At 41.7% G+C, this 27968-nt stretch overlaps 1 protein-coding gene across 5 annotated transcripts in view; it reads left to right on the forward strand.

Annotated features, from left to right (window-relative positions):
• Nucleotides 1–27968, forward strand: part of Tbc1d1 (TBC1 domain family member 1) — a 186544-nt gene that overhangs the window by 111025 nt on the left and 47551 nt on the right. For 3 of the 5 annotated variants that reach the window (XM_042678450.1, XM_042678449.1, XM_042678453.1), the window contains 5 exons: nucleotides 6007–6126; nucleotides 7607–7693; nucleotides 9527–9810; nucleotides 12667–12786; nucleotides 13731–13870. In XM_042678450.1, coding sequence (XP_042534384.1) covers nucleotides 6007–6126; nucleotides 7607–7693; nucleotides 9527–9810; nucleotides 12667–12786; nucleotides 13731–13870 — 751 coding nt within the window. The remainder of the gene's footprint in view (nucleotides 1–6006; nucleotides 6127–7606; nucleotides 7694–9526; nucleotides 9811–12666; nucleotides 12787–13730; nucleotides 13871–27968) is intronic. The other 2 variants (XM_042678452.1, XM_042678451.1) reach the window with 2 other exon arrangements.

The raw sequence follows: 27968 nt of genomic DNA on the forward strand, positions 1-27968 counted from the left end.
GTATTACCATCTTTACTATATTAAGTCGGCCTATCCAGGAGCATGGGAGGTCTTTCCATTTCCTAGTGTCTTCTGCAATTTCTTTCTTTAACTTTTTATAGTTCTCATTAAATAGTTCTTTTACATCTTTGGTTAGGTTAATTCCTAAATGTTTTATTTTTTGGGAGGTTATTGTGAATGGGGTTGCTCCCTTTATTTCCCTCTCTTCCTGTACGTTATCGTGTATAGGAAGGCAACTGATTTTTGTGGGTTTATTTTGTATCCTGCTATTTTGCCGAAGTGACTTATGATTTCTAAAAGTTTGGGGATGGAGTTTTTGGGATTGTGGTGGTATAGTTTCATGCCGTCTGCAAAAAGGGATAGTTTAACTTCTTCTTTCCCTATGCGGATCCCTTTAATGTCTTTTTCTTGCCTTATTGCCCTGGCTAAGGGTTCTAGGACTATGTTGAAGAGGAGTGGAGACAGTGGGCATCCTTGCCTTGTTCCTGTTTTTAGGAGGATTGGTTGTAGCTTTTCCCCATTAAGTATAATATTGGCTATTGGTCTGTCATAAATGGCTTTTATTGTTTTTAGAAATGTTCCTTCTATTCCTATTTTCTCCAGAGCTTTTAGCATGAATGAATGTTGAATTTTATCAAAGGCCTTTTCTGCATCTGTGGCGATAATCATGTGATTCTTGACCTTGGTTCTGTTGATATGCTGGATTACATTTATTGACTTACGTATGTTAAACCATCCCTGTGTCTCTGGGATGAAGCCTACCTGATCATAGTGTATTATTTTTTTTATGTATTTCTGGATTCTGTTAGCTAGAATCTTGTTAAGGATCTTTGCATCTGTGTTCATCGAGGAAATTGGCCTGTAATTCTCATTTTTGGTTGGGTCTTTTCCTGGTTTGGGGATGAGTGTGATATTGGCTTCGTAGAATGAGTTTGGGATAGCTCCCTCCTTCTCTGTTCCTCTGAAGAGCTTGAGGAGTATGGGTATTAGTTCTTCTTTAAAGGTCTTATAGAATTCTGCTGTGAATCCATCTGGTCCTGGGCTTTTTTTTGTTGGAAGACTTTTGATAGCTTCCTGTATCTCATTATAGGATATTGGCTTATTTAATTGGTTAACTTCTTCTTTGCTCAGTTTGGGTAACTTGTATTTCTCTAAAAATGCATCCATTTCTGCCAGATTTTCTTCCTTTAGAGAGTATAGCTTTTGAAAGTAGTCTGTTAGAATTGTTTGGATATCTTGGGTACGTGTTGTGATGTTTCCCGTGGCATCCCTAATCCTATTAATATGGGTTTCCTCTCTTCTTTTTTTAATTAATCTTGCCAACGGGCCATCAATTTTGTTTATTTTTTCAAAGAACCAGCTTTTTGTTTGGTTTATTTTGGTTATGGTTTTCTGATTTTCTAATTGGTTAATCTCTGCTCTCAATTTGGTTATCTGGCTTCGTCTAGTAGCTTTAGGTCCCATTTTTTCTTGTTTTTCTAGCTGTTTTAGTTGCAACATGAGATTATTTACTTGGTCTGTCTCCATTCTCTTGATGTGGGCACTGAGGGCAATAAATTTGCCCCTCAGGACTGCTTTTGCTGTGTCCCACAAGTTTCTTTGTGAGGTGTTTTCATTTTCATTGAGTTGTAGGAAATGCTTTATTTCTTCTCTGATCTCTTCTGTTACCCAGGCATTGTTAAGGAGTGTGCTGTTCAATTTCCATGTATTAGAGAAATTTCTGCGGTATGCTTTGTTATTGAGAGCTAGCTTGATTCCACTGTGGTCAGATAGGATACAGGGGATTATGTCGATCCCTTTGTATTTGCTTAAGTTCCTTGCATGAACTATGATATGGTCTATTTTGGAGAAAGTTCCATGAGCTGCTGAGAAGAATGTGTACTGTGTTGTTTTAGGGTGAAATGCTCGGTAGATGTCAGTTAATTCTGCTTGAAGTATGGCCTCACTTAATTCGGTAGCTTCTTTGCCAATCCTCTGGTTGGTAGACCTGTCCTTTGGTGAGAGTGACGTGTTAAAGTCTCCTAGTATTATCGTATTGGGATCTATTTTATTCTGTAAGTTTGAGAGCATTTGTTTGATATATCTGGGTGCACCGATATTTGGGGCATATAAGTTGATGATGGTTATATCCTCCTCTTGGATTGTTCCCTTTATTAATATGTAGTGTCCGTCCTTGTCTTTCTGTACTGATTTTAATGAAAAGTTTATTTTGTCAGATATCAGGATAGCTACACCTGCTTTCTTACTGGGGGCATTTGATTGGTAGATCCTTTTCCACCCCTTCACTCTGAGTTTGTTTGTATGTTTGGCTGAGAGGTGGGTCTCCTGAAGGCAACAGATGGATGGGTCTTGTTTTCTGATCCAGTCCTCAGTTCGTTTTCTTTTAATTGGCGAATTCAGCCCATTTATATTAAGAGAAAGTATAGAGAGATGCATTGTTGTCCCTGCCATTCCGTTTTCCTAAGTTTTTCTTCTTTCCTTTCCTCCTGTGCTTGCTCAGTTAGACTTTGAGTAATGCCTGTTTGGGGCAGGTCCCAGTTCCTGGTTGCTTTCTTCAGGTTGTGTTCCCCCTCTTAGAATTCTTTGTAATGCTGGCTTAATGTTTATGTATTCATTTAGTTTTTCTTTGCTATTAAAAGTTTTCAGTTCTCCATCGAATGTGAATGCTAGCTTTGCCGGGTATATCAGTCTGGGTTGGCAGTTATTGGCTCTCAGGGCTCATATGGTGCTTTCCCAGGCTTTTCTTGCATTCATTGTTTGTGTGGAGAGATCTGCAGTGATTCTAATTTTTTTCCTGTTGTAGTATAGCTCCTTCTTCATTTTTGCTGCATGCAGGATTGTTTCCTTATTATTCAGATCTATCATTTTTACTATAATGTGTCTAGAAGTGTTTCTCCTGGGATCTTGCTTGTTGGGTGTTCGATAAGCTTTTGTGATGTAGTTAAGATGGTCGTTTTTGAGGTGGGGAAAATTTTCATTGATTATCTTGTTAAATAGGTGTTGCATTCCCTTGCTCTGGAATTCCTCACCTTCGTCCACTCCGATTATGCGAAGGTTAAATTTTTTAGCATTATCTGCTTGCTCTTGAATTTCCCTTTGGTTTAATTTGAGTGATTTTTCCATATCTGTCACTTTTTGGTCCAGTTGGTGTATTCTGTCTTCTGTATCTGACACTCTGCCTTCCATTTCATTCACTCTGTTGACCGTGGCTTCTATTGTGGTTTGCATGGAGGAGATGGATCCCTTTATAGATTCAATGTTGGTTCTCAGAGTACTGATCTCACCTCTCAATGAGGTGAGATCAGTATGCATTACCTCTAATTTGGCGTTTATCTCACTTCTTACTGAGGTTTGTGCAGCTTCTATTTTTGCATCCAACTTTTGTTTGATATCCTGTATATCTTTTGATAGTTCATCCTTGTGCTCTTTCAATTTCTGATCCATTTCTCGCTTTATTTCTTGAGTCATTGCCTCCAGCAACCCTTGGATGTAGCTTTTGTCTTCCATTCCTGCTTTGCTCCCACTGGGGCTCTCCCCTGCGTGGCTGCTGGCTTTTGAGGTGAGCTTGCTGTCCTGGGTAGTGGTAAACCTTGTGATTTTTCTCTGTGATTTTCACATGGAGGAAGACTGCTCTTCAATTTTGTTTTGGTGTGTCTGTCTTTGCTTGGTTGCTGATTCTGTATTGGTAGAGAGAGTCTGTGCCTGATCTGGGTTCTGTTGGGAGCCTATTTCCAGCTGCTATTCTGACTTACTTAGGATTCTCAGCTCTCTGCTGTAGATTGCTGGCAATTCCCGCCTTTGGAAGGGTTGAGCAGCCTAGACTGCTTGTGTTTGCTCCTATGGGTGCTCTTGGGAAGATCAGATGCTCTGGATGCACTCTCCCAAATACTGGAGTCTGCTATAGGCTCCTGATGTGTTTTTGTTTGTTTGTTTTGGGCTGGTTGTGGGCTTGAACTCTAGGTTTGGGTGCTGTCCCTCAGCTCTTCAGCTCAAGGCTGGCACCCTACCATTTGAGCCACAGCACCACTTCTGACCCTTTTTGCTTTTGTGATGCTGAGGAATCAGATCCAGGGCCTTGTACATCCAAGCCTATCACTCTATTGCTGAGCCGCCTTATCAGCCTGAGCTCCTGCTTACTATCAGGTGCTGGCAGCCTGTGTTGCCCAATTCCCAGCCTAGGGTATATGGGTGGAGTTTTGGTGGGGTTTGGGCTTCTCTTGTCCTGAGCCTCCAGGTCTTTTGTTGTCACAGGCATGCTTCCCGGGGAGTGTTGTTTCCTGGTTTTCTCCCCTCTGTTGAGGCGTATGCTCAGCTTTTTACTTCAGTTGGGAGGAGTTGGTTGTGTTGTTCAGGCGCCGGTCCCGGGCATGGTTCCGGCCCCAGCCTGGAGCGCGCTCGTTAGGCCTGTGCTGATGTGTATACCACCTAGGTTATGCAGCCTGGAGGACACAGTTCAAATTTCTTCTACTGTTGGTAGTCTTGACCCAGGGGCGCTGTTCCTGGCTTGGGCATTTAAGCTCCCTTCCAGGGGCGCTCTTGCTCTGGCCTGGCCAGCAGAGTGTGCTCCACCGGCTGGTGGAGCTCTCGAACAGTTCCCAGTTTTAGTGGGTCCTATGGTCCAGGTGTTGGGGTAGGGAGTCTAGGTCAGGGTCTGGGGATTCCCTCCAGCTCTGGTCTCCCTTGAGGGATACACTGTCCCCTGTGGGGTACTCACCCTGGAGCTGGTTGTTTCTGTGTGGTGTAGGTCGTCAGTTGTTGTTGCAATCCGAGTTCAGTTGGGGTGGTTGCGGGCTGGGTTGGGCGGCCCCCGCCGGGTCGTTGCGATCGCGATTGGGCGGGTGGTCTGCCAACAGGTCCCTTTGTCACGCTGCTGGTGTGCTGCTGGTGCCGGGCGGCTTTGGCGGGATGGAGCCTCTCCGCTCCGGTAGAGAGTGAGGGGTGGGGGTGGGATCCTCCCGGCTGGTAGGTTTCTCTGTTCCTGGCGATCCGCTGTTCTGCAATCTGGTACCTGGTGATCTGCAAGCAGCCTCCTGTATCTCTAGGGCTCCTGGATGATTCTTTTTATCCTGGAAGCTGAACTGTCTCAATCCTGGAAAGGCTCTTTCTTATTCTTGGAGAATACCCCTAGCACAGTACCTATCTAAGGTACGTAAGTATCATAGGCACTTAATATTTGTTGAGTGAGTCTTTGTTGCCTCAGGCATGCATTCTTTGGGAGCCTGTCTGCCATTACTCATCTACTCACTGCCTCTTGAGCAAGCTTTATCATCCAGAGTACTTGTGCTCAGTGCTAACAGAACACAAAAGTAAATTATAGTCTCTTATTAAAGGAATTTTTATACCAATAGCCATTCTTTTTGTGTATATCCTAATTCTCACAGGAATGAAATCATAGATAATTGGACAATTATGTAGCTCTTGTCAGTATGTAGCTCTTATCAGAACACTGTCTCTTACACCTTGAAAACATTTGTAGCATTCATTAGTGAATTAGCACTTTTATTATTCAGCACTGATGAATGAAATTGAAAGATACTTAATAGCAGTAGTAATTAGGAAAGACATAATAAGAGAACATCCTCTGTCCAACAGAAAGGCAGAGTGTAAGAATCCAGGCAGTACTTTGTAAAGGTAAAACTCATGTGCTGAGCTGAGGACTGTGAATTGGTACCATTTAAAGAAAGAAGCTTGAAAATACTTGGATCACTGAAGATGCACAGTCCGAGAGGCTCTCAAGAACATGATTATTTCCCCAGCAACATTAAGGAGCTCTGCCTAAGAGAGGTCACTGCATCCTCCTTTGTAAAAAACGTAGAAGCAGAGAATAAACATTGAACTGAAGTGGGAAGAATAAAGGACATTTGCCAGCATGGGTAAATAAATCTCAAAACGAATATTGAAAGAATAATTGTAAAGGGATTTGTGCATTGTAATTCCTTTTAAAGTTTCAAATACACATAAGCCAATATAAAAATAGAAATCGTTTCACTTTTTCCTGTGTCACAGATTGCAGCAGAGAATATTGGAAGTGAATTACCACCCAGTGCCACTCGGTTTAGGCTAGATATGCTGAAAAACAAAGCAAAGCGATCTTTAACAGAATCTTTAGAAAGTATTTTATCCCGGGTAAGTAGCTTAATTTTCTTGTAATTTAGATTAAATCGCTTTTTTAGGAGAGCCTAAGATTTAATTCTATGCCTTTAATATACCAGCTTTAATCATTAAATATAAAAATATAAATCCTAAAAGTATACATAAATCCTTTTTTATGTTTAGTCTTAGAGCAATGATATTATATAGCAGAGGCTGGCCTTGGACTCTTGATCCTCCTGCCTCCATCCCTAGAGTGCTGCTCTACTCTTGCATTCTATCTCTTTGGATTTGTTTTGTATTCCGAAAGAGTGTTGCTCATTGGCCAGTCCATATAGAGAGCATAGATTGCATAGGCCATGGTATGGTCTTGGTTCTCCCTGGTGTCACTAGGGACAATGTTTTAAAAGCCAGTAACTTCCAGCTGTTTTTCTTAGCAGTCTGGAACTTTTTATAGCAGAGCTTTATAAACTGTTGGATTCCTGGACCAATTTCCACACACTTTCAATTGTTTTGCAAACAATGTTTTATTAAAACATAGTTGCATCCATTCATTTACTTCTTGTTTAAGGCTGTTATTATGCAAAATTGAGTACCTGTCACAGGTACCACGTGGTTCATGAAACATAATATTTATGCTATAGGAAGAACAAAGTACAAAACAGGTGTCATCTTCAGAGTTGTCAGAAAGGACACCACCATTCCTTCATGCCTTGATGGTTGGCACATCTGAAAAAATGAAAGTTCAACTTTCAGAGTTTCATACCTTTTTGGAGGCTGCCATATATCATTATAGTTTTTTTAATGACACATTCCCTTTGAAACATAGGTGTTATCTAGTTTAAAAAGAAAGTTAAGGGGCTGGGAAGGTGGCTCAGTGGTAGCGCGCTTGCTTTGCATGCATGAGGCCCTGGGTTCGATTCCTCAGCACCACATAAGCAAAAAGAAAAAGGCCAGAAGTGGCTCTGTGGCTCAAGTGGTAGAGCGCTAGCCTTGAGCTGAAGAGCTGAGGGAGAGCACCCAGGCCCAGAGTTCAGACCCCACGACTGGACCCAAAAAAAAAAAAAAGAAAGTTAATTTTTGTTTGATATTTCTGAACTTTGAAATATATTACAAGAAATTTAAAATAGCACATTTAAAAAAACAGAGGAGGAGGGGCTGCTTTTGAGAGCTCAGAGAGGGCTAGAGAGAGTGACATATAGGGAGAGTGGTGGCCGTTTAATTTCTTATAACTTGGGGGACAAACTGTTGAGTGGGCTTACTTGAATTTCTACTTTTCCTCATAGATTTGTCTCTTCTTCCCGCCTATTATCTTTATCAAGTGACTGATCCATAAGAAATTTCGGAATATTTAGTATGGTATAATCTTTAAACAAACAATGACAGAAGAGTGATTGTTTTAATGTATATGTATATCTAGCAATAGTCTCAGATTACTTAAATAGATCAAGCTGACTCTGCGTATGGTTCTCCAAAATCTGCAGAGTCCTAAATGAACTACATTGTCTTTATGTAGGGCAATAAGGCCAGAGGCCTGCAGGAACATTCCTCCAGCGTGGATCTGGACAGCTCCATGTCTAGCACATTAAGTAACACTAGCAAGGTAAGTACATTTTACCTTTCTCTTTTTATAACACCCCCAGGATCAGGCCAACAGCCTCTCTATCTCTAAGGCTCTGTCAGAAAGCACAAACGCCTAATACCTCTAGTCATAAAGTTTGGTACTTCTAGACCTTTGGTTAGCTAGCTCTATTTTAAAATAGAAGCTTTATAAAAAGTAAGTGGCCATACCATAAACAAAGAAACAAGGTTATATTCTTAGACAACTAAGATCTAATTTGTAGCAGAATAACCAGTGGATTTTCCACGCATACACGTGTGTGTATGTGTGTATTAGTTTTTTGGTGGTAGTGGGGTTTGCACTCAAAGCCTCAGGTACTCTTCACTTGAGTCACATTTCCACAGTAGATTTTTTTCGTTAAATAAAAAATAGTTAAAGTTGGGCTAACTACAAAAGGGGGGTTGCGAATTTAGAGAAGGATGCAGTGTTATCCTTTAGCTGGTTCCATCTTGATTCTTAATGCTTATGCATTTAGTAGTGAGAGAGTACCTTAGAAAAACAGTAGATTCCATTTGAATACATTTTGCAGTGTGTAAAGTATTGTAACAATTCTGGAAATGGTGAGATAAATTTTCACTGTGCCCTTACAGAAGAGGAAAGTGCGATGCAGAAAGATGTTAAGTGAGTTCTGTCTAGGAAGACATTTTTCTGTACTTAATAAAGGATAGTTTTAGCCCCAATATTAACAACTTTAGAAAGAGCTTTCAAATGTAATAGACTCGGAATAGCGAACTAGTTATGTAGCATACATATTTTTATAAGCAGTAGTAAATATCTCTTTTTCAGAGAGAGGGATTTTTGCAATGCTAGGGATTGAACTCAGGACCTTGTACATGCTAGATAATTGCTCTACTGTTGAACTACACTTCCAGCTATGAGAGGGGAGTCTTTATGGCATCACTTGAAAACAATTATATGTCATGGCTTGTGTCCTTCATTCTTGTATTTGAACAACTTTCCTAATCCTCCACTAGCATCTTTCTCTGGCTGTCAGGTATATAATGGACCTTTATGTTTTTGGTGGGCCCTTGGTGGCATTCTAATAAGTACCTGTATATTAAAATGTATTCCTGGCCAGGTGCCATAGTTCATGCTGGGAATCATTCATTACAGCAGAAAAACCTCAGTGTGGTGATATATATTTGCCATTCCAGCTATGTGGGAAGTATAAGTAGGAAGACTGCAGACCAGGCTGGCCCAGGCAGAAATCAGAGGCCTTCTCAGAAATAACCAAAACAAAACAACCCAAGCACAGTGATTCAAACTTACAATCCTAGCACTTGGGAGATGGAGATTGGGGATTGAAATTTTTTTTTGGGGGGGGGGAGATTGAAATTTTGAGGCCAGCCCCAGCAAAAAGTTTTTCAAGACTCTTATCTCAGCCAGGGTAGTACGTTTTTCATCCCAGCTCAAAGGCAAGCACAAATAGAAGGAACATTGTCTAGGCCAACCAGACCAGAATAACACAAAACTATAGCTCCAAAAAAAAAAAAAAAAAAAAAAGAAGCCGGGTGCCAGTGGTTCATAATCCTAGCTACTCAGGAGGCTGAGATCTGAGGATCATGGCTCAAAGCCAGCCTGAACAGGAAAGTCCATGAGACTTATTTCCAATAAACCACCAGAAAACCAGAAGTGGTGCTGTGGCTCAAGTGGTAGAGCGCTCACCTTGAGCTGAAGAACTGAGGGACAGCACCTAGGTTCATAGTTCAAGCCCCACGACTGACCAAAAAAAAAGTCTTGGACTGCGATTAGAAGTTTTTCACTTCCCCCAGATTCCCCTGTGTGACTTCCAACCTACTGTCTGTCTGCTGCCAGGAGCCATCCATGGGTGACAGGGATGCCATGCCTAATTCTGAGAGCTCCTTCAAGCTCCTCAGCTCCTCGGATGACCTGTCCAGTGACTCGGAGAGCCACCTCCCAGAAGAGCCTCCTGCCCTGCTGTCACCCCAGCAGGCCTTCCGAAGACGAGCGAATACCCTGAGCCATTTCCCAGTGGAGGGCCCGGAGTCTTCGGAGCCTGTGCAGGGATCTCCAGGAGTCTCTCAAAGAAAACTTTTGAGGTATCACTCCGTGAGCACAGAGACACCTCATGAACGAAAGTAAGAGTTGATTAGAGCACAAAATTTGCTGTGCAAATACCTTGGATATATCTGTGACTAACCAGGGTGTATGTGTGTGTGTGTGTGTGTGTGTGTGTTGCGCGCATACTGGGTGTGTGTGCGTGTGTGGTGTGTGTGCGCGTGTGCTGGGTGTGTGTGTGCGCGTGTGTGTATGCGCGCACGCATGCTGGCTGTGCTTACTGAGTCAGGTTTTACGGATGGCAAGATAAAACTGGAAGCCGTAGTGTGTTCTTCCCAGCTCCCTTAGGATGTATATAGACAGGAGATGATTGCTGCTTGTTCAGGTTCCAGCATTGTCAGGAAGCAGGTAAATGAGCAAAAATGGCACTTGGCTTGTATAATTACATGTCAGACAAGAGAGAGCTTGGCTGCCAGCCTCGGGAAGGGGGAGGGGGTGCGAGTGTGTGGAGGCTCATCATTTAGAAATCTGGAACTGAGCCTCTGTGGAGTGGGGACACAGTATCCCCACAAGCAAAATGGCCTGCTATGGACAGCTGGGCTGGACCCAGAGCTGGGCTCGGGTCTGGCTCTATTTTGAGCTACTTGTGACCTGGCTTATATCTGTTGAAGGCTCAGTAGGGAGAGCATTGTAGTTGATGTTCTTCAAATCTTTCACTGTGGGAATTCTATGTTCTTCTAAAAGATTTAATCACTTAGTAATTGAGCTCAAATGAATAGTTGGTATTTTCTGATTATAGTGAGTAGTATGATGGCAGTTTTTCCTGTTCCTTCTAAAGTCCCTTAGTGATTAAACTGTAAATGGACACGGAATATATTAAAAACAATTAAATTTCCTCATCTCATAAGTGTGAAATAGGGCCACACCCAGGTGTGGTGACTTTCTTCTTCTGCCATAGGTAGAAACCTCAGGATATGCTTGTTATATATGTGTAGTTCATAAATGAGGAGTGAGTCTGTGCATCAAGTGTTTAGAATGCTTTGAGAGAAGGGGCTCATCTACCAGTCTGGAATTATAAAGAAGGACCTGGCTGCTTATTATCTCTTGGAGATCATTACTGTTGTTTGAAACTCAGTTAGATAACATCACAGAAGCAAGACTTCCTCCAGAAGCTGGTTTAAATTGGCCATCTTATTGCTGCATAGTGTGGCTGCAGTTGAAGTTTCTTGTCAAGTTTCTTAGTGCCTCGCTGTATCCCCACTGCAGGCCCAGTCCTCTGCATTTGCAGTATAGTGGAATGCTCCATTAGAGAGGCCTGGTTCTCTTGTCAAATATAAGCCACAGTGGTAACACTGTCCTTGCTTTCCCTTTATCCTCTAAGAATGTAGCTTTGTAATGGATTGTGTTGGACCTTAGTGATGATGGATGGGGACTTGTCTCTGTGTATGTATGTCTCTCTACTGCGGCCATTTTGCTTTCTCCCCCAACCCCCATACCTTTTCTCATTTATTCACAGGAAACAAGGCATTAAGTTTAAGCAAAATATTCTTCTTTTAAAGGAAAATGTATTTTTAAAATTTTGAAAAATTTTCTTTTGTTTCTATTCTAGTTAAATATTTTAGCCTCTCAATTCCCAGAAAGGGATTGAGAAAAAGTATTAATACATTAATTAAAATCTATAATGAAAAGATAGACGAGGGAAACTGTTGAGAATGCCTTCTAATTCTATTTTCCCTGAAAACTGCCTTTGCCAATGAGAGCGAGTGGGAAGGAAGTCTTTGGATTCCCTGATAGCTCATGAGACACAAAGGATTGAGTCTCTGTTTTCTTCCTCCTTTCCCCTCAGCTTCAAAATGGTCTCCTCTATTTCCTTCCCTTCCTTTTCCCCTTCCCCTCTAACCCCCAGTGCTCTTTCCTGTTGCTCCTTAGCGAGGACCATCCTGTGGGCGAGTCTAAGCATTGCTCAGGTCAGCCTTCAGCTCCTGCTCCTCTACCTCGTCTTAACCCCTCTGCCTCCTCGCCAAACTTTTTAAAGTACCTAAAGCATAATTCCAGTGGAGAGCAAGGTGGGAATGCTGTGGCGAAGAGGTGAGCATCTCGTATGGCAAGTTCAGTGTCATTTGTCACGTTGGGAGTTCACACCCAGTTCATCCTGCATGGGGGCCAGGTTGGCAGCCCCTGTGCTGCTTGTGTGTATGTTTTTGGTCTATCATATCTATCTGATATATAAATTGACTTAATCTTACTCATAACATCCTTTAAAATAAAGAGTCTTGATGGTAAGCCCTTTTATTTACTAATTTTCACACCTCACATTAGTGTGTGTACCTACATGTGCATGTGCACAGGTTAACAGCTGTTTGCTATTGTACACTTTCATTTGCATCTCATCTGAAACCCCCAATTACTTTAGAAAAATCATCTTTTTCCAGTTTGGAAAGAAAAGTCATTTAGAATATGTAATGTTTTTTTAAACATGTACACATAAATTGCATGCCTTTATAATCAAGTCTTTCTGAGCACTGGTAACTTGACTCATACCTGTAATCCTACCTACTTAGGAAGCTGAGACTTGAGGATTGTAGTTTGAAGCCAGCCCAGAGAGGAAACTCTGTGAGACTCCTTATCTCCATAAACACCAAAAAAAGCCAGAAATGGAGCTGAGGCTCAAGTATAGAGCGCTAGCCCTTGAGCAAAAAAATCTCAGGTATTGCACCCAGGCCTTGAGCTTAAGCCTGGGATTGGCATATACCTATAAAAAAAAATCTAGTCTTAATATTGACTGAAAATGAAATTTAATCTCATTTGTGAACTATTTTAACTTCTTACTTAGTTTACTTTTCTTAGCATTAGGACAAAAATGTTTAAACTTATATTTTTTACTTTGTGTGTTTATATTTCTTGATCCTAAAGTATTTTTTCAACCAAACTCTCAGCATCTCCTACCGTAATGCCCTGCGGAAAAAACTTCATTCTTCTTCCTCTGTGCCAAATTTTCTAAAATTTCTGGCTCCTGTAGATGAAAATAACACCTCTGACTTTATGAACACAAAAAGGTAGGGCTTCATTCACATACATCAAACCTGGATGTTGAAAGTGTCGGATTATTGTTAAATATATGGTGATATTTTAACTGTTCTTTTGCCATTTAGAATATTATTTGATTTAAATGTATTGTATCTCTTTTCTTGCTTTTTTTTTCTTACTGAATGTCATTTTAAGGGAAATGGACCATCAACCTGTTCTCTAGTTTTGACTTTGGTTAGTTTCTGAATATTATCTTTCGTAGGCTAAAGGAAGTCTAGTGCTCTGAGAGTAATGTTCCTGGGTAATAAGCTTATGGTTGTCCTAAATAAATCATGGTTGTTAATCTACCAGTTGGGCTGATTGCTTCATTATTGATACATACTTGGGGATAAATTACATACAAAGGCCTCCTTAAGTTATTCTGTGAAGGGGAAGAAAATTAATGATTAGACTGTATTTATATATGTTAACAATTATACTTCAAAGTTCCTAAAATGATAAATGTTTAAGAAGCCATAATCAGCAAGTAGCTGTTATCGTTGTCTTTTATAGTTCATTATAATTAAACTAACTTTTTAAAAATTCTGGTCATCATGGAGATCAGAGCCTGTATTGAGAAAATATTCCCATACAGGGCTAAGGTAGATTGGTCCTGGTGACTGCAGACCCGTTAGGCAGTTTTTCTTGCAGCAGCACCAGCGAAGACCAATTGGAATCTGTGGTCTGTGAACGTATTTCTTAGGAATCACTTACAAATGTGTAGTTTTGCTCTTTCTATGGGAAACTTCTTGACAGAGAGCAGATCTTTAGGAACACTGATCCACTGTGAGCTGAATTCAATCTCTCTGATTAATTATGTGTGTTTATGCAAAAATAATTCATAATTAAAAGTGCTTTCTTTTTTAAAGTCAAGCTAAAAAGAAACCATTAATATCTGCTTGCCGGTCATACACCAATGATCTTGCACTTTTAGGGACTATGAATCCAAAGCGAACAACTTTGGTGACTCGGACACGACCCCTGTGAAGACCCGGCGGCATTCATGGCGCCAGCAGATCTTCCTCCGCGTGGCCACACCACAGAAGGCCTGTGATTCCCCCAGCAGATATGATGGTGAGTTCACACACCTTCACAGAGGCTCTAGGGTACCCTGCTATTGACCAGAAGCTGGAAAACGTGTTTCCTCCCCACTGGAAGGTCTGAGTGGTCACACTCCAGATAGCTTTGGACCATAGTCTTCCTAATTGCCTCTTGAATAGCTGAGATTACAGGCATGAGCCATCACATCTGACTATTTGTGAGCATTCTAACATCTAGATCTGCCTTCAGTCTGTATGTTCCCTTCTCCTCCCACATTACTTAACCTTGGGATTCGAATATGTGACTTTTCTTCTCCCAAAGCAGGTCCCTGTCCTCTGTCATTGTCACTTCCCATTCTTAGGACACACAGAGGCCCTAGGCCTACTATTGTGGTCAGTATCTGCTTTGTCCACTGTTCCAGCAGAGCAGGCACTGCTAGAAGTATGCCAGGTCTTTGTTTCCACCCTGCCATAGCAGCCAACATGTAGGTGGCAGAGATGTCCACAGCCAGATGGCCGGTCCCCGACTCTGACTTGAGCATTAAAGTCATGCAAGTGCTTTGGGAAGAAACACTCTTCACAGGGCCTTGTAACCCTCTGTTGAGATGCACAAAGTGACTGACTATTCTGGTTTATATTCTGATGGTGTAGACTTCAGTTAAGCAGTTACAAAGTGAGACTGGGAGCTTTTCACTCCTCCATCCTTTTCCTCCTACTTGGAAATGCCCACTAAAATAAACACCAAGTCAGTTTAAAACCATAGTATTTAATTTGCTACCATGGTATTATTCAAGGGAAAATGGGATTTCTGTACTTTAGGGGGCTCTAATTTTTATGGATTCACTAAAACTCAGAGGGGGTGTTAATTAAATATTTTAAAATTTAAAATGGGAGGAAAATGAAAAGTCAAACAGTGGGAATACAGGTAGAGAGATTTGACTGGGCAAATGCTGTCTGACAAAATTAGCCTGGCATTTACTTAGGGCTAAGTGGCTCATTAAACACCCTGTGAAATGATTAAGTTGCAAGAAATTGAATTTGACATTTTTAGAAACCTACCCGAAGAAGGATGTTAATTTATAGTCAGAAATCACTTACATATAACATTCTTAAATCCTTCTATCCCACCTCCCCCCACCCCTACAAGTGTTGAGAATCAAGCTTCACACATGCCAAGTAAGCAGTGTACCTCAGAGCTATCCCTACTTCCCCGTTTCTTCCCTCCCTCCCTTCCTCCCTCCCTCCCTCCCTCCCTCCTCTCTTTCTCTTTCTCCTTGCTCTTTCTCTCCTTTCTTAATAGAGTCTGAGAGGGCTGCTTCAAATCCAGACTTGCTAAAGTTTAGATCTGTTTTTCTTACATGGAAGGTCTGGTGTATAGTAGGCACTGCAGGAAGGAAAACTGCATACTAAAGAGGAAAACACTGAGTTTTATCAGAGACTTAGCAAAGCAACTGTTTACACAACAAAGCAAACAGAAATGTCAAAATCGGATATGAAAAGCCCATGATAGGTTTATATGTAAGGCACGGGGCATCAAGATGAACCAGGTTTGTGGTGGTCGCTTACAGCTATGGCCCCTAAAACCCCAGGAAAAGAATATTTTATCTCCTTTGTGCCGTGTGTTCTCTGGGTGAAAGGTTGTGTGAAGCTGAGTACCATACTTGGTAAAGTATTTTCTTAGTTAAGGGTAGTTGGTATCAGGAGAGTGTTGGTAAATCAAAGCAAGGCTGTTAAGAGGTTGTGTTTTAGGGGTTTCAGGCTGTGTCTCTGGGCATAGCTGAGGGCAGAAGCACAGGCTCTTCTGCGGGAAGAGAGTGATGTGCCTGTCTTGCATCAGCCTCTCATTTTCAGAGCCTCGCTGTTGAGTCCTATAGTAGCCCTTGCTGCTGGCAAACAGGTGGAGGTGTTTTCAATCCTTAAGTGAAGGTATGCACACAGCTGTTGACTCAGTGACTGTCCAGATCCTGGAATAACACAACTTTTCACCAACTTGCATGGGTATGGAGTCCTTCAGTGATCTTGTCAAAAGGTGGATTCTGATGCAATAGGCCCAGCTGGTCCAGAGACAAGCCTTCCAGTGATGCTGACATTGCTAGGCCACTTGAAATAGCAGCAAGGGCTTAGGATAAACAGTCATGACAAATCTGGTCTTGTCCGAGGCTGGCTTCTCTGTTAGGCTGCTCTAAGTCTCCACAGATGGGCTCAAGGGTCTCCAAGAATCAACTACAAGCCTCAAGTAAATCTGGATCGTCAATTGCCTTTTTTTCTTCAAGATGGTAGGAATCAAACCCAGTACCTCATACATGCTAGGCAAACAGTCTACTACTTGAGCTACACTCCCGGCAATCAGTGACTTTTCTGAGAGGAGCTGTATGTCTAGAATGGTGAAGGGTTAGTGTGGTGGGGAAAATGTAATGACAAAAGTAATGATAGGCTGGGCGCTGGTGGCTCATGCCTGTAATCCTAGCTACTCAGGAGGCTGAGATCTGAGCATTGTGGTTCAAAGCCGGCCTGGGCAGGAACGTCCATGAGACTCTTATCTCCAATAAACCACTAGAAAACCAGAAGTGCCCTGTGGCTCAAGCGGTAGAGTGCTCGCCTTGAGCTGAAGAGCTGAGGGACAACGCCCAAGCCCAGAGTTCAAGCCCGCCCCACGATCAACCAAAAAAAAAAGATAGATAAGGGGAAGATTTGGTGATATACCAGATGATGCCAACCCTTTGCTTCTCTGCTACCGAGTTCCTTTCCAGCAGAACTTTGACTCATGGGTAGCACCTACGACAAAGATACAAATGTATGCAGGGCTCTGTTTTCCTAACTGAGAGCTCTAACCTAACTGTCAGGCTTGTGACCAATGTAGAAAATCAGCTTCTGTATGATAGTACATACACTCCACAGTTTCTTTCCCCAGTGTATCACACAAAAGAGAATTGTTTAAGGAATAGTTTTTTAGGCAGCTTTCCACTTGGAATGTTTTTAGAAACAAAAACAGAAAAAAACAACTGTGTATGCCAAGGAACAATTTTAGTCTTAGTTTAACACTTCACTTAAGCCTTTCAGATTACATTGTGCATTTCACCAACAATGGAAGCTTTCAGACTTGACATGTCATTAGAAAAAGGAAGAAAAACCTATTCTCATGTAGATAAGAATGATTTATTGATTTGAGATAAATCATTATATAAGCAAATAGTCCATTGAAGCCGAAGATCAAGATTCTTTTTAGCTGGGTATCATGGCTCATGCCTGTAATCCTAGCTACTCAGTAGGCTGAGATCTGAGGGTTATGATTCATAGCCATCCCAAGCAGGAGAGTCCATGAGATTTATCTCCAATTAACTACCAAAAAAGCTGCAAGTGGGGCTGTATCTCCAGTGATAGAGTGCTATCCTTGAGCAAAAATCTCAGGTACAACACTCAGGCCCCAAGTTCAAGCCTTAGGATCAGCACACACGTACACAAAAAGGTGTGTGTATGTGTATGAGTGAGTGTGTGTGTGATATAACTGCCCATATGCCCAATTATAGTGAGGGTAAATTTAAATATTAAGTACAAACTTCAATGTGAACATTAATGACACACCTAAGCAAGTGAATAAGTGGAAAAAAGGTAGAAAGAATATTGTAATTGATTTATTTATGTTGTATGTTTTGTATAATTCGATCTTCAGACATTTATGTACTTTTAGGAAATTTTGATAATGGCAATAAGTAAAATTTTCCCAGAATATACAAGCATGATACTGTCTAATTTTTGCCTTCATCAATAGTTCTCAGCTTTCTGGACATTAGACAAAAGGAGACTTTTGAGTGTGCAACTTGGACATGCCCCTCTGTCTGAGTCCTGGGTGCAAGAAAGGGGTCTGGGCATAAATTACTGTTTTGTGGGGTTTTTTTTTTTCCCTCTCCTCCCCCAAGGTTCCTCAGAGGGTGATTTGAGAAGTTCTTACCACTTGGTGGCAGTGTTGATCTTTGTCTTAATAGCTATGGTTTCTTTCCAGGCCCCAGAAGAGTGTACTTGCTTGCTTTTGCCTCATGTTTTTCTTTTTGACCCTGTTATGATAACTGTTTTTCTTGCCCATTCACAGCTTATGTTTCTCTTTTTTTCTTCAAGATCTCATGACATGGGCAAAACAAGGGGAAAAAAAATCATGTCTCTTTGCTTGGAAGACATGCTTTTAAACAAATTGTTATTTGTTTGTTCTGAGACACTAACTTTTCCTAGTGAGCCCCTGGCACTTAAACAGCCAATCCTTAAACTTTGTGTGAGATCTGGAGCTAAGGCTTACAGTCTGGAGACATTACCTTGACCTCTTGAGAGCAGGCCTAAGGGCTTGGATTGCAAGAGGCACTGGAGTTGGGAGCTTGATGGTATTAGGTGACTGTGACACCCTATGACCACGGTGCCCAGGCTGGCAGGGCTCACTTCCTGAGCACTACTGCCTGTGTGCCCAGAAGACAATGTCCAAAGTGGAAGATCTTGATCTGCCACCTTGAACTTGAATCTGTATGCACTAGAGAGTTGATAAAGTATTTAAAGCCAAGGGAATGTATGCAAGTAGTTGAAAATATTTCTGTGTAAAATCTGTAGGCCTGCCAAAACACTTGTCAGCTTCAAAATGAGGCAGGACAGAGCTGGAGTAAAGGGAAGACCAGCATCTATTCCCCTAGATTAAAAAGTGGAAGGTGGCCCAGGCCCTGTCGGTGCTGACCCTGTGCTTACAGGGCCTCCAGAGTGCACAGTTCCAGCAGGCACGCTGCAGGTGCCTACTGCTCCACTGGCCCAGGACTCAACAGGGTGCTGTGTGCCCCACAGCCCACTCACATCCCTATGGGCAGCTCTTAAAGGGAGGGCTGCCTTAGCTCTGAAGAGGGATTTAGGCAGGAAAGGTTTGCTTTGGTTTCGCTTTAAACAACAAACAGCACCACTGAAATATAATTCACATACTGTACAAATCATTTAGACAATTTCATGTTGTTTTTTAAAGTATAAAATTGTACACTCGCAATTTTATTATATTTTTATGTCCCCAGAAACAATCCTGTAAGTGTCACTTCCCACTCAGCAGCCCCCAAACATTTCCCCCTTTACTCCTAGGAAATTGCTAATTTACTAATTAGTCTCTGTGGATTTTTCTATCCTGGACATTTAGTGTAAATGAAGTAATATAATATGTGGTGTCTTTGTGCCTGGCTTCCTTCACTTCTCATAATGTTTTCAAAAGTCTGAGATATTCTAATCCATTATTATTTCATTCTTTTCATGGAGATTAGTATTCCATTGTACAGATTGATATATGATATTTTGCATACATTACTACTTGGATATGTGGGTTTTTATGTTTAAGCTGTTATGAATCATAAGTCATACTGCAATGAACATTAATGCAATGGTGGATCAATGTTAATGAAGGGGTTTAGGCTCAGGAGGCTGAGATGGATCACAGTTCAAAGCCAGCTGGAGCAGGAAAGTGTGTGAGACTTATCTCTAATCAGTCACCAAAGAACTGTGGCTCAGGTGGTAGAACACTAGCCTTGAGCAAAAAAGCTCAGGGATAGTGCCCAGGCCCTGAGCTCATGCTCCAGGACTGGCACAAAAAAAGGTGAGGCGGTAGGGAACAGACTGTAGCATGGGGAAGGGTTAAGTTGAGTTGGCATGGAATTCCCTTTTCCCAGGTGCTTATCTGTGATTCTAACCCACAGGGATAGTTAGGCCAATAGATAGGCTGCTCTGCTTGCTGACCTTGTTTGCTCCAGACGGCATGGGGGAGAATGCCTTGGGTCCTGGTAGCATCTTCATATGTGTGTGGAAAGCCAAATCCCCAGGAAACCTCCCTTAAGGACTGCAGCTTGCAGCCCCCTTGGGAGCCAGCCTAAGGGCCACTGGAGCCACATGTTTTTGGAATTTGCTGAGAGCCATATTTCTTTCATCTGCCCCAGAATCTCCTGGGACTTGTAGAAGTGAAAACTGGGCCTCACCCCCAAAGCTCTGGTTGTGGAGACTGAATTCTTCTGAGTAGAACCATCCTATTGTTATCTAAACGCTGGCCCCCAAAAGCTCTGAGTGATTGTTAGCAAAACAAACAACAAATTGAAAAATAGAAATGTATCCTTTGGTAGATTGTGAAACAGGCAACCAATCCTAGTTCCTTTCCTTTGTCACGAAACTCATCAAGTATTAATAGTAGTTATTGAAATCATCCTTACCATGTTGTAAGCAGTTAGTGTCTGCACTTTTACACATACTAGGCTCTCATATTTTGGAAGTGTTCATTTTTCTAGCTTTATCCCTTAAAACATGACTAGTAACAGTCCTACTGCTGCCACTGGCCTCACTTTAAATAGCTAAAGTTCAAATCAACTCTGCTTGACTCTGAACTAAGCCATTTTACCACAGAAATGAGCCAGTTATCAAGATAAACTATCAAAAACTTGGACTTGTTTCAGTTATTTTTGCAGTGCCAGAAGCCAGTGGTTTAAGCCTATAATCCTAGCTACTCAGGACGCTGAGACCTGAGGATAGAGATTGGAAGCCAGTCTGTGAGACTCTTTATCTCTAACTATTAGAAAGTTGGAAGTAGCACTGTGGTAGAGTGCCAGCCTTTAGCAAAGGGACAACACTCAGGACCTGCATTCAAGTTCCAATATCAGAAAAAAAGCAGTTAAAACCCAAAACTCATCATGTTGCAAGTAGTTTAGAATTAAATTTTCTTGTTAGTGAAGCATGCGTACTGGGCGTTACTAGTAATCCTAAAACTTGGGCATAATTAGAATCCACATAGTTGACTAGTTTCTGGTATTCACATTTGTAGAAGTGAAGAAATAAAGATGTCCTGGAGATGGCAAAGCTGTGCGTGCTTGCTGGCCACTCCAGGTCACAGCTGTAAGGCATTCATGAGTTCTTAACTTTATAAAAGTGCTAAGATAAAGCTAAAGGATGCGTTAAACTGATTTCTAAATGGTTTCCTTCCAACTAAATTGGTTTTGTCACTTTTATATAAATGAAAATATTTGCAGCATACATCTTAACAAGATTTTAAAAAATTATTTTCCAAAGCAGGAACACAGTAATTAGGGCATTATGTAATTCCAAAAATGATTTGTGGTACCAAACTATGAATTTTATACTTAAGAGAAGAATCAATTTTTCCACAGAAAGTTGGAAGAAGTATAGTTCATTTCCTCTCCAGGTGCTTTATCTTGAAGATGCTGGTTAAGGACAGATCTGGGGAGAAGTCCCTCTAATCTTACCTCAGCGGGTATTGTGTGTTGTAGTCTGTCTTCTCCAAACAGTTGTTGAGGGAAGATTTTTCTTTTCCTGGGATATCAGAATTCTCTCTTGCCAAGGTGGTGGGATATGATAGAAGCACTTGGCTTCTTCAGCCCTTCAAGGTTTCAGATTATAAGAGTTAGATTAGAAGTCATTGGGTAGAGGGAGGCATAAGGGACATTCTCTCTTCACAAGTGCTTCCCATGCCCCACCTTCAGAAAGTTCTCTTGGATCATTCTTATGGTACAGCATTAGTCCTATAAAGTATCTGTCTCAGTGTATATAGCAAGCTGTATGCAGATAGCCCAGATGTTCTTCCAGCACATGGCAGAGTCTCCAGATTTCCATTCACCCTTCCATTGCTCAGTTTTCTTTGTCCCAAAGTGATGTTATTTATAGATCATATCTGACTGACTACATACTCTTTTTTGGCGGTTGTGGGGCTTGAACTCTGGGCCTGTCCGCTGTCCCTCAGCTCAAGGCTCAAGGCTCATGCTCTACCACTTAAGCCACAGCGCCGCTTCCAGCTTTTTTTTCTTTTTATGTGATGCTGAGCTATCAAACCCAGGGCCTTATGCATGCGAAGCAAGCATACTGAGCCACCTTCCCAGTCCCTGACTGCACACTCTTGAAACCAAGGAGGGACTCCTTTTTTGCTCATGGTAAGTCTGGATGTGGTAGAACAAAGCTGATTTATTGGTTCTGTGAAGCTACAGGTGAGCCTGGCCCGTTCTCTTTTTCTGTTTTACATTGCTAGGTGCTTCCCTCGTTTGCTTTCCCTTCATTACCAAGCAGAACAAAGAAAAAAACACGGAGGAGGAAAAGTGCCCCTAACTCTGACCCTCTGCAGCAAAACTGCTCCTGAAATGTATTGTGATTTGCATCTCATTATCTGGAACTGTGTCACTCGGCCCTTTGTAGCCACTATAGAAGCAGAGAAATAATGCTTTTGCGTTTTACACATTACTACCTTGTCCAGTACTGAGGAGAGGGTATGGAGTAGGTGGCCAGGGGCTGCAGCACTGCTGTGCAGGATGTCCCGAACTCACAGCTGCACTAGGTTCTCCAGACAGCCATGATTTTGCATAGGTTACTCTTCAGGTTTGCCTGCACTATATAGCATAAGACAGGATTTCCTTTCCAAAAGGCCACATTATATTCTGTTGAATCTGTAGACCATGTTTGGTTTGTGACAATGTACATTTACCCTGGGCATCTCTTGGTGGATGAAGAATACTGTGATGAGCATGGGTGCAGACATCACTGTAAATTACTTGAGTGTACACTCAGAAGTGAATTTGCTGCATCATATAGCACTTTGTTTTTCAGTTTTTATGAGGAATTTTCCACAGCTGTTACACATTCCCACTCAGTGCCTAAGGCCACCAGTTTCTCCATATCCCCACCAACATTTCTTACCTTGTGGTATCTCGATATTGCCCATCATATTGGGTGTGAGGTGATTATCTCATTGTAGCTTTGATTTGCATTTCTCTGATGACTAGAGAACCTGATGTTGAGCATTTTTTCGTATTCTTGTTGGCCATTTATCATCCGTGGGGAATATCTATTCAAGCTACTGCCTATTTTAAAGTTATTATTTATTGTTCATTTCATTGTGACTTTCAAATCAGATTGGCCTAAACCTAGTCCTAGGTCCATTTATGAGCTGTTTAGTCAAAGGCAGCAGTGTGACCTTGCTATACCAGTGTGTTTGTATCTATAACTTGATCACAGTAATAGCACCAATCTAATAGAGGTGGAGATGTGGGGCTAATCATCTAGAGTACAAGCTTTCTGAGCCTGATAGTGCCTCCTCTCAGTGGCAGAGCTTGTTTTTGTTTTTGAGACAAAGTCTAACTATATTGCCCAGGTTGGCCTAGACCGTTCAACATTCTGGGCAGGTTCAAGCCCAGCACTATTCTTTAATTTTATCTTCCCCTCTTTTACTTTCAGCATCACAGAGAATGTGGCATTTGGAGGGCACTGTCAGGTTGCTATAAAGAACCTCTCAGAAGCCCAGAACAGCGTGCTAGTTATTTGCACAATTGCTTCAGCTTCGCAGCTGCCTCGTGGTCTCAAATACCTGAAGAGAATGAGACTTCCCAAGCTTATTTCGTTCAGGATATGGGCCTTATAAAGAAAGGCAGCAGTGCTGGGGTTTTGGGAGGGGGGGCGGGTCACATTTCCACATATCACTTGGTGAATGTTGTGTGAGTTTGGGGACTTGGGCTCACTATTTTAAACTTCCTTGTCCCCTTTCACCAGCAAAGCACAAAAGAATTTCCTAACTTTAGGTCATAGGCTTCCTTTCATGGATTCTGACCTCAGATTCCATCTAGATAAGCATTGTGTAATGGATGGGTGGGGTTGCACTTGTGGTCACAGATGTGTGGGAGTTGAGAGATGTTGGAGGAGGGCAGGGTTTCTAGCTGACTCTTTATTCAGTCCCTCACCAGCCATAAGGCACTGAATTCCACTCCAGGACTGTACTGTGTGAGCAACAACCCAGGCAAGATTTCTTTTGACTTCTAGGGTTACCTGAACGTGCTTTGATCTTTTTGACACTTTTATTGGTCGTGTGCTTCTTTTCTATATGCTACATGTTTGCATCTGCCTAAGTTCCTTATAATGGCACCTGCTTCTGTCCTTTCTCAGCAGTTCCTACTAAATGTCTAGCATGGGCTGTGATGTAAATCTGCTCCTTTTCTATTATTTCCACTTGAAAAGCTTTCAGTGCCCCTCTGTGGAGATGAGTCATCTGGAGCATTCATGATGCACTCTGATCTCTTTGTGTGAGTCAAAGTCCTGATTCACCTGCCTTCTCTGCTTTGCTCCTACTTGGATATGCTTAGATGCTTCAGACTCTGTATTCATTATGATTCTCAAGAAGTATTTATGAGTTGGGCACTAGTGGCTCTTACCCATAAATCTTCACTACTCAGGAGGCTGTGATCTGAGGATCCAGGTCCCAAAGCCAGCCTAGGCAGACAAATCTTGAGAGACTTTTATCTCCAATTAACCAGCAAAAAACCAGAAGTGGAGATGTGGCTCAAGTGGTAGAGCATCCTCCTTGAGTGGATAAAGCTAAGTGAGAGCCAAGGTTCTTACTTAGAGTTTAAGCATTAGTGTAGACGCACACACACACACACACACACACACACACACACACACACACACACACACACACACACACACTATTTATGAAACAGGGAAGCATGCACAGTGTAATGCTACCAAAATATAGAACACAGAAGGGAAACCTCTTTTAAAATGTACAGTGAAAATCTATACAAGATCAGAGAGGAAATCCTATATTTATTGAGTACTTATCTTTGGGAATTGGGATTATAGATAACTTTCTCTTAAACAATACACATTTTAGCCAGATGCCAGTGACTCATGCTTGTAATCCTAGCTACTCACAAGTGTGCGGTCTGGAGGATCATGGTTTGAAGGTAGCTCAGGCAGAAGTCTATTGAGACTTCATCTTCAATTAATCAGGAAAATGCTGAACTAGAGATATGGCTCAAGTGGCATAAAGGGATAACCTTGAACAAAAAAGCTGAGCAAGAGCTTGAGGTCCTGAATTCAAATTTGAGAACCAGAAAAAAAGTACATATATAGATACAGTTTCTCTGGATCAGAGAGGGAAAAATTGGGCTTCTCTTAAAGATGGCCATTTGTGCTAATGCAGTGATACGACACTCACAATGGAAGCTGTTGGACTCCTCTTTATTCCGTCTCCTTCCTTCCACAGTGTTCTGCTCCCTACCTTGCCCTGTTCCATGACTTCTACCAGAAGCCCTATATTTCAGACTTCAATGCCACAACAACTGTTTTTTCTCCCACTTATAGTTGTGGATTTTTATTTTGTTTTGTAAAGCAGTCTTGTCTCTCTCTTTTTTTTTAATGGTGCTTGTGATTAAGCCTAGGGTTTTGAACATGCTGAGAAGATGTTCTACCACTGAAGTACACTTCTACTCCTTTTTAACAGTCTTTGTATAACATTATCAAGGGACACTATGTAGTTTTTAATGGATGCCTCAAGATTTGCATGTAATATATAATCTTTGCCTTGACATGATAAAGTAAGAGTTACTGTGTACTTAACATACTGATAAAATGAATGCACATTTGTATACAGAACATTGTAGCAGGTATTGGGATGAAAGAGGATTTGATGGTAGCTAAAGGAGAGTAAAAGTGAAATAAAGGATACAAGTACCAAGATCAAGGGAAAAGGATGGGGAAATGTTAGGATCATGATAGAACGAAGTTCAGGATTTTAAACTGAATGTTTCTGCTGTAATATGTGACTTAATCTACCTGAAGGGCAGTATTTGTTGTTGTTTTTTGTTGATGTTGGTAGTACTGGAGTTGAACTTAGGGTTTCACACTTGCTTAGGCAGACACTGTACCACTTGAGCCATACATAATATCCCCTTTTACTTGAGTTATTTTTCAGGTAGGATATTGTGTTTTTGCCCAGGCTGGCCTGGACTATTGTAGTTTCATCTGGCAGATAATGGGGTGACAGATGAAGAAATGCCAATACAGTGTCATCTCATAATCTTTTATTTATTTATTATTATTTTTTTTTGTCAGTCATGGGGCTTGAACTCTAGGCCTGAGCGCTGTCCCTCAGTTCTTCAGCTCAAGGCTAGCACTCTACCACTTGAGCTACAGCACCACCGGTTTTCTGGTGATTTTTATTGGAGATAAGAGTCTCACAGACTTCTGGAGCTTAAACTCAGGGCCTGGGTGCTGTTCCTGAGCCTCTTTGTGCTCAATGCTAGTGCTCTACCACTTGAGCCACAGTGCCACTTACAGCTTTTTTGAGTAGTTTATTGGAGATAAGAGTCCTTATGGGGACTTTTCTACCTGATCTGGCTTCAAACCACCTCAGCCTCCTGAGTAACTAGGATTGTAGATGTGAGCCACCAGCACCTGGCTATTTCATGGTCTTTTAATAACAGTGTGGGTCCAGGAATGAGCCTGACAGACATGGTGAAAATGATCATGCCTTCCCCAGTCCCTGCTTTTATAAGGTCAGATTATTCTGGGTCCAGGTTAAAGGAATTATGGGAACATATCAGAAAGGCACATTCTGAAAGGTAGATCAACAAGATGTCAGGGAGCAGTAAGATAAATACATAAAGGCATTCCTCCTATCTTTTGACAGGATTACTGTAGAAGGTCAGACACTTAAAATGATGTGGCTTTACTTAGACATAGGATTAACACTCACAGAACCAGTGGTTTTCTGCTGGAACCAGTCATTCTCCATGCACTCAGCCACACTTCCCAAGGGGTCACACAAATTCTCCTACTTATACTTCCTTTGTAGCTGGAACAACAGGCATGCACCTACCATGCCCAGCTTTTTCATTGTGATGGGAAGGATTCTCACCTTTTTGACTGGGCTGGCCTTGGTGTAAGCCACCATAGCTGGTCTTTTATTTGTTTATTTTATTAATGTAAAGGATAATTTGGGGATGACAAGTTTATTAGGATAAGTAATCCTTTTCTACTCTAAGCTTAGCAATATTATTTAAGTACAAATTAAATACTTGAAATCCACTCGTTTATATTACATGTGTAAAAGGAACAATATCTTTATTTATTTATTTTGCCCTGGTTGTATTTTGAGTTTATATAAAAAGCCAGGCGCCGGTGGCTCATGCCTGCAATCCTAGCTACTCAGGAGGCTGAAATTTGAGGATCATGGCTCAAAGCCAGCCTGGGCAGGAAAGTCCATGAGATTCCTATCTCCATTAAACCACTCAGAAAACTGGAAGTGGCACTGTGGCTCAAGTGGCAGAGTACTAGCCTTGAGCTAAAGAGCTGAGGGACAGTGCCCAGGCCCAGAGTTCAAGCCCCACGACCAGCAAAAAAAAAAGCCTGTGATAATCTTATGTCTTGAATCTGCAGACTCGTTGTCTTTTCCTCTGCTGTTATACAGATGTTCAAGCATTGGCCTTGCCCTCCATGATCATCTAGGCACTTGGAAGCATGCATTAGTTAAGCATCTGCCTGGGTAGGTGCCAGGGTCAGGTTATATTGAAAGAACCATCCTAAACCATCCTAAACTAAACAGTGGAGTAAGTCAGATTGTCCTGCCCTGGCAAGGATGCAGGCTAGAAGTGAAGAAATGGGATGAAAGGTAGACAGATAGGTAGCCCAAGACCTGCCTTAAAATTGAATGACAACTAATCCAAGAGTTGCTGTATAGCAGTACAGATTAGTTTGTGTGCTAACAACCTACCTAACATGCTATTCTACTAAGGACAGCTTTGACCTTTTAAAGTATATAATGCCTTTACTCAAGCAGATCTCTGTCTTTGGCCACCAGTCTCTCATCCCCCTTCAAAAAAGAATTTTGCCAGCCAATCAAGTCTTGAGATCATCTTCTTCCTTTTGGTCATATAGAACCTTGTTACTTGTACTTTAAAAACTTTTTTTCTTACCTACTAACTGAATTTTTTCCAAGACAGTTGCATAGGCCCTGTAGAACATTGAATCATATTGGTTGCCAAAATACAACAGAGGAGTAGTTTAGAATGATACTTGCTCCTGCTATGGACTGAATGTGTTATTTTCTCCTTGCTCACCCCTAGTTCATATAGGCAATGATTAGGCTTAGATGTAGCAGCCCAACCTATGACAGTTTTGTTCCCCATCTCTCCTCTGGCCCCTGACATGGACCTTCCAGACAGCTTCCTGAGGTCTAGTTTGAAAGCTTCCCTTCACAAAATGCAGTCATTGTACTCTTTCCAAGTCCAGTTCTGGCCTTCATAATGCCTTGTGCTATGGTGGAGGAGGTTCCAGGGTGAGGAAGTTGCTTTCCTCCCTGCTATCTT

Source organism: Dipodomys spectabilis, unplaced genomic scaffold, assembly GCF_019054845.1.
Source record: "Dipodomys spectabilis isolate Male_0828 unplaced genomic scaffold, ASM1905484v1 ptg000043l, whole genome shotgun sequence".
Classification (NCBI taxonomy): Eukaryota; Metazoa; Chordata; class Mammalia; order Rodentia; family Heteromyidae; genus Dipodomys; species Dipodomys spectabilis.